The sequence below is a fragment of the Meriones unguiculatus genome, chromosome 11 (genome assembly GCF_030254825.1).
Source record: "Meriones unguiculatus strain TT.TT164.6M chromosome 11, Bangor_MerUng_6.1, whole genome shotgun sequence".
Classification (NCBI taxonomy): domain Eukaryota; kingdom Metazoa; phylum Chordata; class Mammalia; order Rodentia; family Muridae; genus Meriones; species Meriones unguiculatus.
Window position 1 is genome coordinate 77384839 of NC_083359.1, and position 15469 is coordinate 77400307.

Here is a 15469-nt window from a genome sequence, read left to right on the forward strand (position 1 = left end):
CATGTGTGAAGTTGGACTTTTTTCTTTTTCTTCTGAAACAGGTTTCACTTCATAGCATAGGCAGGCCTTATACTGAAGGAACCCTCCTGCCTTGGCCTCTCAAGTGCTGGGATCATAGGCATGTGCTATCATAATTTGTGCTATATTTTTAGTGTTAACCTCCTAAAAGTTAAATACACTCTTCAACTATTTAATCTTGTATATGTCCAGGAAATGGAAAGACTAATTTTAAATAAAACATTAGTGCTAGCCCTGTCTCATTTCAGATAATCTGAGTTCAAAAATATAGGGTTTTTAATAAAGCCATTTAAAACATGCTGGCTTTAGTCAAGAAAATTATGTATAAGGTATATTTTCTCAGGCCAGTGAGATGGATCGGGGGTAAAGGTACTTGCTGCCAAACTGAATCCAATGCCCACAATTCATGTGAAGAGAGAATCTACCTCACAAGGTTTTCCTCTGACCTCCACAAGTATATACTGACACCTGAACACACATCACAGACACACAAGAATTATAAAAAACAAAACAAAACAAAAAAACACTTCACTTTGGTGAACTACTAAATGTCTCCTATTTTCCTGTTACAGTGATTCTAAGATAACTTTTCTTTATTATGTTTTAACCACATCTAAAATCATGTACTATGTAATTTTGGCATGTAACCATAAATTACTAGGAAACTGGGCAGTATCTTTTCTCTTCTAGGTGGTACAAGCAGCAATGATGTCCCACCTTACAACTGACACCTTGGATTCAGTGAAACATAGTATTCAGCTGACAGAATTGACACCCACTGTGCCAGGGTTTTACCATGCAGAGGGTGCTGTGACATAACCATTGACACTATGAATTATTATTACCTAAGAGTGAGAGTGAGGGCTTGGAGAAAATGAAAAGGTTTTAGAAAAGACAGACCTGGGCCTGAATTTCAATTTAGTCATGTATCATGTGATCTCAGAGGAGACTCTTAGGTACGCTGAGCTCTAGTTTTGTCATATCTTAAGGGGGCAGAATACCTCCCTGTGAGGTTATGAAGACTAAGAAAATAGCTGACAGCTAAACTCACACTCAGTGGTTCACCCTTGCCTGTCCCTGGAAGTACACACATGGCTTAATTTAGTGAACTGACAAGACTCACAAAACTCTGAAGTTAGAGTTATGATTCTTGACGAGCCTTTGACAGATAAAAACCAAAACCAAACTATTCTTACCTGAAGTCTCTGGTGTCCTGACAGTTTTCTTTGAGGCTGTTTGGCTTGTAACAGCTTGGGAAGGTTCATCCTCTATAGTACCAACAAGAGATAAAATTCAAGTTAGAGGATCTGGGAGAGATTACGGCACAAAATATGCCTACCTAACAGTAACCTATAAACAGAGATTCAAGTACTCAATTCCTCTAGGTAATGAAACTAGTTAGAATTCTTAAGACACAGGTTAGCCGGGTGTGGTGGTACATGCCTGTAATCCCAGCACTTGGGGAGGCAGAGGCAGGTGGATCTCTGTTTGAGGCCAGCCTGATCTACAAAGCCAGACCAGGACAGCCAAGACTACCTGGGGAAACCCTGTCTCAAAAAAAGAAAAAAAAAAAAAAAAGATAGATAGATAGATAGATAGATAGACAGACAGACAGATAGATAGATAGATAGACAGACAGACAGACAGATAGATAGATAGATGTATAATGAGGTCTGGAGAGAGGGCTGAGTGGGTAAGAGGATTTGCTTCTCTTTCAGAGGACTTAAGGATCCCAGCACACGTCTAAGTAGCTCACAATGGCCTGTAGCTCCAACTCCAAGGGACCCTGATGCCATCTTCTGGCTTCTGAGGGACCCTGTACATATACACTCACACAGATAATGCAGCTTCATATACACACATATTAAGCAAAACAAAATATAAACTATTACTACAACAAAAATGTTACTTTAGAAAGTTACAAAAGATGGACCAAGCAAAAACTGTGTGGATTCAGCAGGTAGAAAACATGTTGAAATCCTTTAAAAATGTACTAAAAGGTAAAATGTACTTAAGTGCAGTAAGCTCTATGGGAAGTCAATAAAAAGTAACAGAGTTACAGTGCCTCCCTTGTGCAAACACTGGCTTAGGTTCTGAGACAGAATTAACCCAACCACTGATGCTGCTTCCAGGCATACATAAAGGTTCCTTTTTTCAAGAAGTCTACCATCTTAAAGAAAAAATACTAACATATACGCGGGATAAACTGTCTTGTTACATCCAAAAGACCGAGCATTATCTCCAGCATAAAGTTTCAAATATCACCAGATCTTGAAATGTGTCAGGATTTTAAGGGCAAGCAGGTAAACCTGCAAGCCGTTTAACTATGCTCTAAGCTGAAAAATTCACCCCTTTTCAGTGATGTCATCCCATTGTGACTCAAACTGTTAGAAGTTTACCTCATAATTAGGTGATTTACATGGGGCTCACTGGAAACCACCTGTGACTCAGGGAGTAGGAGGATGTCTAAGAAATCTGGTTCACCTGTGACTTAACTAAAAACTAGAGGACACACATTGTTGGCATTTGGAGCTTCATATAGCAGCTTTCCTAATAACCTTATTTTGTTATGGTACTCTGTCAGCCTTGGTTTGTTTAGCTTCCTGAGGTTACAGTGACGGCCTTCAACTCGGGGGTCGGGGAGTATGGCAGAGACCACCACACTTGGCATATTTAGAGTAAGGTCACGAGCCAATTCCCGGTATTCCTCGTAGCATTCTCCTAGAAAGTCCTGTCTTTTTCCCAACCTTGATGGGAAGAGAAATCGATTGGAAAGTTAGCTTAAAAAACATGACTTTTCAGCTGGGGACTTGGGGGCCCCGAGATTTAAAAAAAAAAAAAAAAAAGGAAATGGAAGTGGCTTCGATAGAAACCTTAGCAGAGAGAACGGAAATGAAACCCAGCCTAGAGTGGTTCGGAGCCCCGACAATGGCTTAGCCGCCGACCGCTAGCAAAAGCCTGCAGAAAGAGGGGACCCAGACTCCCCTAAACTGATGCTCAGAGACGGGCAGAGGCCGCCGCTTCCGCCCCGGGCTCTTGGCGCCACCATCTTCCCTCGCGGGCCATGCGTCCTTCCCTTCCGAGGGTCGGGGCGGCCTCAGACCCGGAGTGCGCGCCCCGAGGGCCGCGGGATCGCCGCCACCCCGGAGGGGCCGGACTCCACGGGGGCGCGCCTCACGCCGCATGCGCCCGCGCCCGGCACCGCGCGCGCCCCCGAGCCGGCAGCTCAGACTGTTACCTCCGCTGTCCTCACCTGAGGACGGCGAGTCCCGTAACCCTCGTCTGCTCGTAACCGGAGACGGTTGCGGCTGAGGCTGCTGCGAGTGCTGTTCCAGGCGAGCAGACCTTCGCGTCTTCATCTCCTCGGCTTCCTGGAGTCCCCGCTGTCTCCGTTGCCTAGATCGAAGGTTGTAAGCGCTTTCCCTCACTTCCTCTTTCGCAGATTCCGGCCGGAACTTTTCTGGCGGGGTTCGTCTTCCCCCCGGGGACCTTTCTTTGGCCACCCGGGGCTCGAAGTCGCCGTACACTTCTGGCGGCTCTTCTGAAAACCTCACTTCCCGTCGTCCGTGGCGCGACGGAGGAGTTCCGTACGCAGGTGCGTCACTGCCGTCGCCATTTTGAGAGGGCAGCCTCCGCCTTCCCTCCCGGATGGGGGCTCTGGGCGTGACGTAGACGGCCCATCCTTCTCCCAGCGCCTCGGTCCGCCGCCTCTCTCCCGCCATAGTTGTTTACCTAGCTGGTTGTCGGTAGTGGAGATGGCTTTGCCGCGGTTAGATTCCCCAGCAGGTGGTGCCGATGGCCTCGGGGGTGGTTGTCGCAGTGGTCAGGGAGGCAGTTGAGAGTCGCCGGGGCCGCCGCCTGCGTCGTCGCTAGTGTGCCACAAACCAGCCTCCGGGCCCATGGTGTGTCCTAAGGGCTGTGGGAGAGGCAGTGCCCGAGCTGGGTCAGCTGCTGTGGGTCACTCCCGCCTCCTGGCTGGAGGCACCAAAGAGGAGGAGAAGGGGAGGAGGACGTCGCTCTCCTCGGCCTTGAGGGAGGGGATAAGTGGGGGCAACGAGGAGGTGGTAGGACAAGTGGCCTGTGCCAAGGTGCTGGTGGCCAGTTGCCCACCGCAGGAGGCGCTGGTCCCAGCTTCCCGAGGCTCTGGGAAAGGGCAAGTTTCAGTCCTTGATTCCCAAGCTGTTGCGCAGTTTGCCTGCTACTTTGGCCACTCCTTTTCCAGTGTCCCTGGTTGGAGTAGTGATTAGAGAGAGATTTTTGCTTGTCATCGTATGGCGAAAGTTACAGTTTCAAGCACCTGGTGAAGCCGCTTACGCAGTTTAAAATCTTAATTCACCTATGGGTCCTTGAAAATCATATTCAGTGATAATCACTGGGTGGGTTTCCATTTTTGAATCGTAGTCGTAACAACCTTATTTCTGAACTTTGACGAGAAGTTTTCTGCTCCGGCAGCACTGTTGGGAAGACTGAATGCTGCGTTAGATGCAGTGTGAAAGGAACCAGTACCTGATTAAAGGCAGCACTGTAATTCTGAGAGCCATTCTTTTATTCTTTGATTCTGGATTTGTTATTTCTGCGTTTCGTTTAGAGTTCCTGCATTCACAGAATATGAAAACATGACCAAAACTGTTTCAGCTCTCCATACCATATTTACATGTCTGTAATCCGGAGGTATATAACAAAATGTAGATAAACTGAAGGAAGATGAATTTACATGTAAAGTCTGAGTTACTGTTGAGAGAAAACCCTTCTACATTAAACCAAGATAACATGTTTCCTTGGAGAACTTTCTATGATACAAATGAATAGACTCCCACTCCCACAAGTACTGGGGACTGAACCTAGGGCCTCAAGTCTGCTAGGCAAGTGGTTCACCAATAAGCTAAACCCCTAGCCCTAATTGAAGTAGTTACCTTTTCCAGTATTTTAAATAATGACCATAAATTGTTGCTCAAACTTACACAAATTTCCAGTTACTATAGTTTTCACTAATATTCCATAAATTTGCTCATCAACACAAAGAATTAGATGATTTAGAGTCAGGCAGGATATATCCTGTTGGGGTCTTCATTTAGCCCTGTTTATTATATACAAAAAATATAGCCAAAGAAACTAGAGGAACCATAACAAAGAGAGCTGCCCCCCCCCCCCCCTTTAAAAGACTATGTGTGATGTATCTCTACTAGTCCTGGAACTTACTCTGTAGACCAGACTGGGCTCAGGCTCACAGAGACCCACCTGCCTCTGCTCCCCAAGTGCTAGGATTAATGGTTGTGGGCCACCATACCTGGCTCTTAAAAAAAAAAATCTGTTTAAGCTGGGTGCTGTGGTACATGCCTGTAATCCTAGCACTCTGGGGGACAGAAGCAGGCTGATGGCTGTGAGTTCAAGGCCAGCCTGGTCTACAAAGCGAATGCAGGACAGCATTCTTTAAAAAAGGGGGGAAAACTGTTTAGGGAAAAATGAAAGTGATGCTCATTTGTGGCAGCCTGGAAATTTTCTGAGACTTTTTCTGCAAAATGCTGAAAAGTACTGATACCTGGTAATATCTGGCTTGTGTGTTTTTCAGTAGTGCTTTCTTTGTAAAGTGGCTATTTACAAGATTCACAATCATAAAAATTCTTTAATAGATGTACAGCAATGAAAGGATGTAAAGTTTATGGTATTAATAGTTTAAGCTCATATTATGCAGTGTGTGTGTGTGTGTGTATGTGTATTTAAAGAGCCTCCTTAAAACATTTACCACATCAGATGACTAAAGAAACCTAGGCACTGGCTTGTAAAACCTGATTTGAAGGTTACATTGAAAAAGAAAGTAAAGCGGTTCTATACATAATTGGTCAATCAGAGAAAATGAGAGGTTACGAGGATCATTGGATAATTGGTATGTGTTTTATTTTGTAATTAAACTACTTATAAAGTAGTTTTATGAGTGGCTTTTTACAAAATGATAGGAATGTTGAAGTGTAGAGGCAGGTAACTTCAGTATTAACATGTATTTGCTTAGGATTTTCCCTCTTGTCTAGGTTATATGAATGTGTCATCTTAGCTTTGGCAGCTGCCACCCACACCTAGCGACTTCGCAAACACCAAACTTTGAATTCCTTGAGTTAAAGCCAAATTCTTGTTGAACCAGATACTCCGCCGTAGATGTTTTGTGATCTGTTTTGGGCCACCCTTGTATACTAAAAGAGGCAACATTATAGCCGGTAGACACATTTCCAGTACCATAAGAGATTTTGGGGGGGCCACTGGTGTTGCCCTTGAACTTTGAGCTTTTGAACAGTTTCTTTAGAATTTTGAGAGATGTAGAAGAACAGAACGAAGAGTTTTATTGAGAGACTATGCCAGATATTAGAGAAGACAGATACAATAAAAATAAAATTGAAATCGGTGACTGGTGTTAACTCAGAGTCTAGCTAACAAAGCCGTATCTAGAAGTCTCGTGCTCTTCATGTTGGCTTTCTAAATTAAGCAACTTCCAAATTAAAAAGAAAATTGGGGGGCTGGAGAGATGGCTCAGAAGTTAAGAATACTCGCTGTTCTTCCAAAGGTCCTGAGTTCAATTCCCAGCAACCACATGGTGGCTCACAACCATCTATAGTGAGAGCTAGTGTACAGGCAGAATGTTGTATAAATAATAAATCTTAAAAAAAGAAAATTGGGTACAGGTGTTTTACCTGCATGTGTGTACCATGTGTGCCTGGTGCCAGAGGAGGGCACTTGATCCCTTGGAGTTGGAGTTCCAGTTGTTAACCACCATGGGTGCTGAGAATCAAACCTCCGTCCTTCGGAAAAACAGTCAGTGCTCTTCGGGCTATTTTAAATGAAAGTATTTTATTGGGGAGGGCTTTTCAAAACAGGGTCTAATGTAGCCCAGGCAGACCTAGAATTACCATATAGTTGGGACTGCCCTTGAACTCCTGATTCTCTTGCTCCAACCTCCCAACTGCTAGGATTACAAATAGATGTCACCATGCCTGGCAAAACATTTAAAAATATATTTTTAAAAATCACTGAAAGAGCTTGGCTGGTGGTTGGAGAGATTGCTCAAATCTTAAGAGTGCTTCTGTTGTCACTGTTCTTACTTTTGCCAGCACCACACGGTGCCTTACAATAGCCTATAACTCCGGCTCTAGGTGATCTGATGCCCTCTACTGGCCTCTGTAAGCTGCAAGAATATGGCTCACATTAACTGTGGTACACATGTTCACATACATATAAAATCTTTTAAAAAAGAGAATTGGTTTATTGTGCATAATCACTTTTTTGTTTTTGGAAACAGTGTTCCCTTGTATGTATGTAGTCTTGGCTCTGTAGATAAGGCTGGCCTCAAGCTCACAGAGATCCACCTGCCTCCGCCTTCCTGAGGGCTAGGATTAAAGGTGTCTAACCCTGCATAATCACATTTCTGATTGGGCAAGGAAATACTATGGGGGGTTAAGGCCTTTGTAGCAATGGACAAAATTAATAAGGAAAGTTGGAAGTGCTGGGAATGCAGCTCAATTGACAGTCCTTACCCTAGTATTGTATAAACTACCCCTGGTAATACAATCCTGTAATCCCAGCATTTAGGAGATGGAGGCAGGAGGATCAGAAGTTCAAGATCATTCTTTGCTATGTAGTAAGTTGGAGGCAGCATTGGCCTATATGATACCTTGTTTCAAAAAAAAAATGTGGTGTCATACCTTTAATCAGCAGTATGTTAGGAGTGGGAGTTGCAGAAGTAGGTAAATCTCTGAGGGTTTGAGGCTATCCTGATCTACACGCTGAGTTCAGGTCTGGCAGGGATACATACTAAAACCTTGTTTAAGAAAAAAAATAAAAGCATGTTGGTGTGGTGGTACATGCCAAGAATCTCAGTACTTGGGAGGCAGAAGCAGACAGGTCTCTTGAGTATAAGGCCAGCCTGGTCTACAGTGTGTTTCAGGACAGCCAAGGCGACATGAAGAAACCCTGTCTCCAAAAATCAAACAAAACAAAACAAAAATTCCAAAATGGACATGGTGGTAGATACTTTGAGTGCTAGCACTCGGAAGGTGGGCACAGGCTGATCTCTTGAGTTATAGGCCAGCCAAGTCTATAAGCTAGCTCTAGGCCAGCCAGAGTTACATGATGAGACCCTGTCTCTAAAAGCCAAAGTGAATAAAAAATGAAAGGAAAAGATGAAATACTAGAAGCAAACTGAAGGCATAGTAGCTGTCTCTACCTATTCTCACAGAAAAAATTAAAATACTATAAAAAGGAGAATATAGCTGGAGCCTGGCCTGGTGGCACAGGCCTGTTAATCCTTACACAGGAAGAAGGATACTAAGACTGAGCCTTAGAATGAGTCCCAGGTAAACCCAGTCTTAAAGTAAACCTCACAGAGATCCACCTCTGCCTTCTGAGTTCTGGGATTAAAGATGTGTACCCCCATGCCACCAAATAATAGCTATTTTTGATTCCTAGTCTATTATTGCTCCATAGCAGACATGCTACTTAGGTGCTCACAACAACTTTAAGTGGGTAGGAAGCCTTGTGCAAGTTGACACACGCACAAACTGAGATTTAGATTAAATTTGAGGACAGCCTCTAGTTAGGAAAATCTAGGCTGGATTAGAAGTTGTGTCTGAGTGGTGCTTGCCCTTCTCTTTGGGTACTGTCTCTCACTGCGCTGCTCTCGTGGGGCGTTCTAGGCTGGGAATCTCAGGTTATTTTAAGAGGCAGGGTGATCAGAGTTTTGCAGCATGTTTGCAGTCACTTCAGCCTTGAGAAGCAAAAGTGGGCTGTGGCTGTTCGGCTGGCTCAGAGGCAAGCCCTGAAGTTTGTGAAGCCTTGTGGGAGGAGCTGGGGTAGGTGGAGCCAAGGGACTACCCGTCCCAGCATTCCGCGGAATTCTCCCTGCGGAGCTCACGTCACGTGGGCGGGACAGGCGACATTCTGCCGTGGCGGCTGGGGGTTGCAGACCAGCGCTGTGGAGCAGGAGGAACAGTAGAGTGGTGCGGCTGGTCCTGACTGTCCCAGGATTTAAAGCCCTGCTGGAATTTGTAAGTAAGCAAAACGAAAACACAACTTTAATATGGCTTAGTGTCTTTAACTGCTATTTTCTCCTTTCAAAAGGTCTTTGAGAAAGGATCCCTCCCCACCCCCACCTCCCTACGGCACAAACAGAAATCGAGGTAGGTTGGGATGGGTATATAATTTCCGGGAGGGTGCTGAAACTATTCCTGGAATCTTTCAAGCATAAAACGAAACAAGGTGAGAGTAGATTTTTGGTACGGAGAAGTAGAATTACTTTAAAGTTTTGAAATGTAAACGAGAATTCTTTTTGTAGGTGTCTGTTTCTCTTTTCTTTCTGCGTACCGATTCCAGTAGTCATTCTAATCCTTAAAAGGTAGAACATTTAAGTTTTTCGGTTACTAATAATGCTGAAAAGGACAAACTGAAGTTCTAAGTCTTTTTTTATTCTTTGGGTTTTTTTTTTTTTTTTTTTTTTTTTGAGACTGAGTTTCTCTGTGTAGCCTTGGCTGCCCTGGACAGCTTTGTAAAAGACCAGGCTGGCCTTGAACTTACATCGATCCGCCTGCTTCTGCCTCCCAAGTTCTGGGACTAAATGCATGTTCCACCACGCCTGACTTTTTCATACTTTTCTTTAAACAAAAGCTGTAGTACTCTCAGCTTTGTCAGATTTTATGCTTGCTTATATAGATCCTGGGATGAGTTAACTTTTCTAATTAGTAGCCAGTTTTGATTGCGATAACTGTCCTTTTTCTTGCCCGTTTGAGATAGGGTTTTTTGTGTGTAGCCCTGGCTGGCCTGCCTGGCCTCGAACTCAAGCGATCCACAGGCCTCTGCCTGGGCTGGGATTAAAGGCATGTGCAGCCACACCCAGAGTGCCTGCTCTTAGGTTTAAAAATAGCTTATTTAAATGTGTAAGAGTTTGGGGGTTTTTTGTTTTGTTTTGTTTTTAAGCTACAGCAGGGGCCCAGAACTAAATAATTAAGTATATAATTACTTTGCATATAATTAAAGAACTTTGTAGGTGATGAACTAAAAAATGTTCTAGGAAACCTTGGATTGTGATAGTTCATACAAAACAACCTGAGGTTCCTTAGGAAAACTTTTGACACCCTTTCTTAAGAAGTGTTGATGGATCTCTATGCGAGTCCACAACTAGATAACTAATTTTGTTGCAGTTATCATGTGACCCTTGCTGGCACATTTAAGCTTTTTTTTTTTAATCAAGTTTCCTTCCTAATGAAGAGATACCACACTGAGAACTTCTGTAATAAACAAGTAAGCAGAATTTAGCTGGTTCCTTGAGAAATAGAGTAGGATTTTTTTGTTTGTTTGTTTTTTAGTTTAATTTATTTTTCTGAGGCAGGATTTCTGTGTTCTATGGCCCTGGTTTATCCAGACTATACTATTAGGCCATTTTAACGTGAACTCAGAGGTCCTCCAGCCTCTGCCTCTTAAGTGCTGGGATTAGAGTTGTGCTGCCATGCTTTGCTGTTTGAGTTATGCATTGTATCCTGCATATAGTTATTACAAACTATCCCAAGGAATTGAAGTGCTGCTTACATTTCCCAAAGGAAACTTTGTTTAGAGAGGCTTTGTCTGCCTTTCACTTTACTACCACCAAGGCCTCTGTGAAAGCGCACATACTTGGCTTTCTTCATCCTACACCTAATTATTTCTGAATCTCAAGAACCCCTTGTAAACTGACCTCCAAATGATTTCTCAACATAGCTCTCATATTTTATTATAAATTCTGTACAGTAAGACAGGCATTTGTCCATAAGGGTATCTTGAACAGTGGTCATGTTTGTGGACTTTGGAATCGAAGCTGATTGGACTGGTTGCTGGCTTGAGGATCATAGGACTTTGGCAGATAATTTTGTGCTTGTGAGCCTATTTCCTTATCAGTAGGGTGGAGAGTTGTAGGCTCATTTAGAATATTAAGTGAAATCATTTAAGTACAGAAGTAGAAATGGCTGTTACTAATTGGGCTTCTTTGCTATATACTAATATTAAAGTACATGATTTCAGTAATCTAGGTAGAAATGAAGAAAGTTCGTCCGTAATTTCATTACTTCTACAGATCAGATTGTATTGCCTTTTAGTTGCTTTGCTTTAGCACTTGACAAAACTGAATTTAAAATGTGAACTTTTGCCTCATGAAGATGTAGATAGCTCTGATTGAGCCCCTGGATTGGCTTAATTCTAGTGTGCTAGAGAAAAGCAGTGGGCTTAAATTTATTGCACTTTCCACTTAAAAGCTACAGTTTTTGAGATCTTTTTTTATCTTAGTAGAGCTACGTGCTGCTATCTTATTTAACTGTCACTCTGCCTTTGGCCACCTAGGTGGTGGTGTTCCACTTGGGGTTAAAGAACACCAATGGCATAAAGAGAGAATTCAAGTCAGCACAGGAGCAGTCATTCAGGCTCAGGCAGTGAAGGAGAGTGCTGTTATGATCTGTATTTGTGGTCTTACTCTGTGGATATTAGGTCATGTCTGTAGACAGTTTATCCTAGGGATTGGCTTGCATGAGAGTAACAGTGTTTATGCTTTCTATCTATTTGGCCCACTCTTCTAACATTTTGTAGAGAAATAAGAATAGTAATGGCACTAGTGCCTTAGAGGATAAAGTTATTCATCTGTAGTTTTATTAATGCTAGCAGGCAAAATACAACTTATACTCAAGGTGTGTTACAAAGTTTCTTTTATTTTTGGTTTTTTGAGACAGGGTTTCTCTGTAGCCCTGGCTGTCCTGTTACTTGCTCTGTAGACCAAAGATCCATACCTGTCTCTATTCTGAGTGCTGGGATTAAAGGCATGTGCCATTGCCACCCCACTCCAAATTACCTTTTCAAAAAGGGTGATAAACATAGGATTTTATAATAAAGGAGCCAGCTTTTTTTTTTTTTTTTTTTAATTTAAAGAGGTATTCCTTAAATGATAAGCTTTATAGGACCCGAGTTTAGACCCCAGTGTACAAGCAAAAAGTCAGGTGTGGCTAGGCGCTTGCTTTAACCTCAGCATAGCTCCAGCCAGGTCCAGTGAGATACTCATGTCTCAAAGGGTCATCTGGAAAACCTATTAAATTTTTGTATGAGATCCCTAGGTTTTTAGAGTTCCAAGGTCTAATGGGTCTCGGGGATGATGTGTCTAAGAATTTGTAGTTCTAATGAGCCCTCAGGAAATGCTGTTGATTCTTGGATAATAAATTGAATACAGTAAAGGAGATGAAGTCTTAGTGGAGAACTGGGGCAATGGCGCCAGCCTGTGACGCCAGCCATCAGGAAGTGAAGGAGGATTGCAAGTTCAGGCGCTGTCTGAGCAATGTGAGGAAGCCCTGTTTTTAAAAAGAAGCTACCGTCTTGATGGTCACTTTGATGGCGCCTCCCAAGTAGAGGTGGGCATTCAGATCTTGGTTTTTAAAAAGCCTGTTGGAAGGACAGGAGCCAGCTTTAACAAGCTCTTTATGACCAAGCTGAAACTATGTGAACGGCAAAATGAATGATGGTAGTATGGAATTGAAACCCGTAAATTATGTGTTCATGAGTCCTTACTGATAGCAGTCACTGAGTAGGTGAGTGAATAGAGAAGGAATAAATCAGTCTGACAGAACTTCAGTGACTAAACCTAGCGGGTAAGGAGGAAATCGGAAGGCACAGTTAAGCAAGCATTACTATAGTAGTTGTTTCATATAACATCTGTTTGTGCTCCTAGGGGTGAAAGTTGAGGAGAATCAGGGTAACTACGTACTCTCAAAGTATCTTCCCTAAAGATAATTATTAACAACGAAAGAAAAGCTAACTTGACAGTGGAGATAGCATGCAAACCTAGTGATCAAGGTCTATGTTCCATAAGACGTGGGGATGGTGTGAACCCAAGTAATATAATGCCGGAGGACATGTTGTTTCTTCAGCGTTGGTAATTCTTGACAAAAATATATGAGCTGTGTCTTCCAAATAACGATAAAATTTTACACAAACTTAAACTGACAGACATTCTCCAAATTGTTCTTCCAAACTGCCAAGGTCACCAAAGACCAGTTAAACTTGAGAAACTCACATAGTTGAGACTAAGGAGAAGTAAAAACTAAATGTAACGTGGGATCTGTTTTAAACAGTTTCTTTTCAAGTTCTTGGTGAGATTTGCTGATGCAGATTTGAGGTGATCAGGTCCTTTAACATAAGACTGGGGAAAGCTAGATAGAAGATCCAAAAGCAAACCGTGGAACATAGGAACATAGGAACATAGGAAATCCTTTCATTCCTAGCAGATTAGTGAGGGAAGGATTGGATGTAAGGCCTTATTTTAGGAAGTTAATCTTTTTATCCACCATGCTTTGTGTGTGGTACATGCTAGGAACTGCTTGGCAGTTTAGGGAAGGCAGTAGGTAGATTGTGGGGTGTGGGTGATTTCTTTGATCTAATCAGGATCTAACTTCCTAGCTTGGAACCTAGAACAGAAAATAAACATTAATGGCAAAACTGGTGAAATTTGATATGACTTTGTTAATAGACTTATCAATGTTAAATTTTTTGGTTTTAATAATGGCACCTTGTAGAAGCTACTGTATGAATTATATAAGGAAACTGCATCATTTCTGAAACTTTTCTATAAGTCTATAAAAGTATTTAAAAATAATCCTCGCCCTTGGAGTAGATGGGATGGGTGAGGTGGGGTGGGGAGAAGTAGGAAGATCGCTGGCCACCAGCTTTCCCCACCCCATTTGAGTGAAGACCCTGTCATAGAAAGTAAGACAAAGCAGGTTGTGGTGGTACAGGCCTTTAATCCCAGCATTGGGAGATAGAGGCAGTCCAGGCAGATCTGAGTTTGAGGCCCAGCAGGGTTACATAAAGAACCTAAGGATAAAGTTTTTAAAAGACTAGCTAAGAAGTGCATAAATAATAAGGCCTGTGGAGAGCACCTGTAATCCTAGTAGTCAGAAGGCTGAGGCAGGAGGATCGTGAGTTCAAGCTTAGGTTACATAACAAGACTCTTCAGAAAGAAGTAATTATGGAAGTTGTGCTAAAATTGGGGGTCATAACCAAATCTCACTGTATAAATTCCAGCACTCGTGAGGCTGAAAAAGGAGAGGCACCAATTGAAGCCAGGTTGTGCTACTAGGGAGATCCTGTCATTAAAACAAAAAGGTTGAGTCAGTTATGCCTCCCAGTATTAAATTTCATAGCAAACCTGTGGATCCTTTGTGCGTTGTCGATACCCTATATGATTAGCCTAAACCAGAAATGTAAGAGTCATCAGAGGATTTGGGAGGAAGTGGGAAGTAGGGAACGACTTTTTTTTCCCCTCACTTTCGTTTCTGTGTTGAAAACTCTCCTAGGAGGAAGTGTTACAGTGCTTCCCCTCTAACTTAACCTCCGCTTTTAGGCCACCTTTCACATATCCAAAACCCGTGCTGCCAGTTACTGAAGATAGTAAATAGCACCTAGGATATTGCACTGTTAGGACATATGCTAACAGACTTAGACGCAACTAGTGCAAATATAGATGTAAACAATGTTGGCACAAGGTCAAGAAGCTGCACAGCAGCGCTAAAGGGTTGGCTGCTGTTTTAAACTAGACAGAATTTGAACCATGGAGTTTAATCAGGCAGGGCAGAGTAGATACAGTGGTGCCAGTTGAAAGGTCTAAAATAGCTCTTTATGCTTGGTCTCCCTTCCCCCACTCCCCATAAGTGTGCACATGCATGCTCGCTTGGACACACGCATGCCCGCACCTGTTTTGTTTGTCAGTTCGTGGAGTGAGAGAACATTTGCAGCTATTTTCTAGCCGAGTGTATTTTTCAGTTGTCCATTCCTGTGAGGAGAAGCGCGTATGCTCAGTAGTGAGGATTATAAATCCTTATTATCTCATCTAAATTCAGGACTAGTGTGAAATATGAATCTAGTAATTGTACTTTGTGTATAAAACCTAGTGAAATTGTTAAACAAAAGGTAAGGCATTTATGGCTATTGACTAACCTTAGACTTGCTCAAGGGGGAAAATACTTAAAATTATAATCCCAGAGAAATCAATACAGTTACTTTTTTTTAACTTTAAATTTTTACTTTTTTTTAAAATTTATTTATTTATTTTAAATGTATGAGTGTTGTGCCTGTGTCTGTCTACACGACATTTTTATGTGGTACCTGCAGAGATCAGAGTTCTGGGAATGGAACCTGTTCCTTCAAGAGCAGCAGTGCCCTTAAGCACTGAACTGTCTCTCCATCTCCGCAAAGATTCTTTTTTAATTTATACATAGTCTGTAGATCAGTAGTATCAACAGCAGAGTTGCAGTGTGGCATGGTAGCACACATTCAATCTCAGTGCTTGGGAGGCAGAGGCAGGAGAATCTTAATTCAAGGCCAGCCTGGTCTATTTGGGTAGCTTTAGGTCAGTCAGTCTTTGCAGACCCTGTCTCAAACAAGCAAACAAGGTTTGTCTTAGAAATGT

General features: G+C 42.6%; 2 protein-coding genes across 10 annotated transcripts in view; one reads left to right on the forward strand and one right to left on the reverse strand.

Annotated features, from left to right (window-relative positions):
- The window catches only part of Tor1aip1 (torsin 1A interacting protein 1), a 30521-nt gene extending 26419 nt beyond the window's left edge, over positions 1 to 4102 (reverse strand). For 2 of the 4 annotated variants that reach the window (XM_021660431.2, XM_021660423.2), the window contains exons 1-2: positions 3272 to 4102; positions 1215 to 1286 (exon numbers count right to left, since the gene is read on the reverse strand). In XM_021660431.2, coding sequence (XP_021516106.1) covers positions 1215 to 1286; positions 3272 to 3740 — 541 coding nt within the window. In that variant the 5' untranslated portion in view covers positions 3741 to 4102. The remainder of the gene's footprint in view (positions 1 to 1214; positions 1287 to 3271) is intronic. The other 2 variants (XM_060364486.1, XM_021660440.2) reach the window with 2 other exon arrangements.
- Positions 3289 to 15469, forward strand: part of LOC110563377 (torsin-1A-interacting protein 2-like) — a 33508-nt gene continuing 21327 nt past the window's right edge. For 2 of the 6 annotated variants that reach the window (XM_021660450.2, XM_021660472.2), the window contains exon 1: positions 8891 to 9047. The gene's annotated coding sequence lies outside the window, so the exon portion shown is untranslated. Of the gene's footprint in view, positions 3426 to 8890; positions 9048 to 9120; positions 9180 to 15469 lie in introns of those variants that run through there. The other 4 variants (XM_060364487.1, XM_060364488.1, XM_021660467.2 and 1 more) reach the window with 4 other exon arrangements.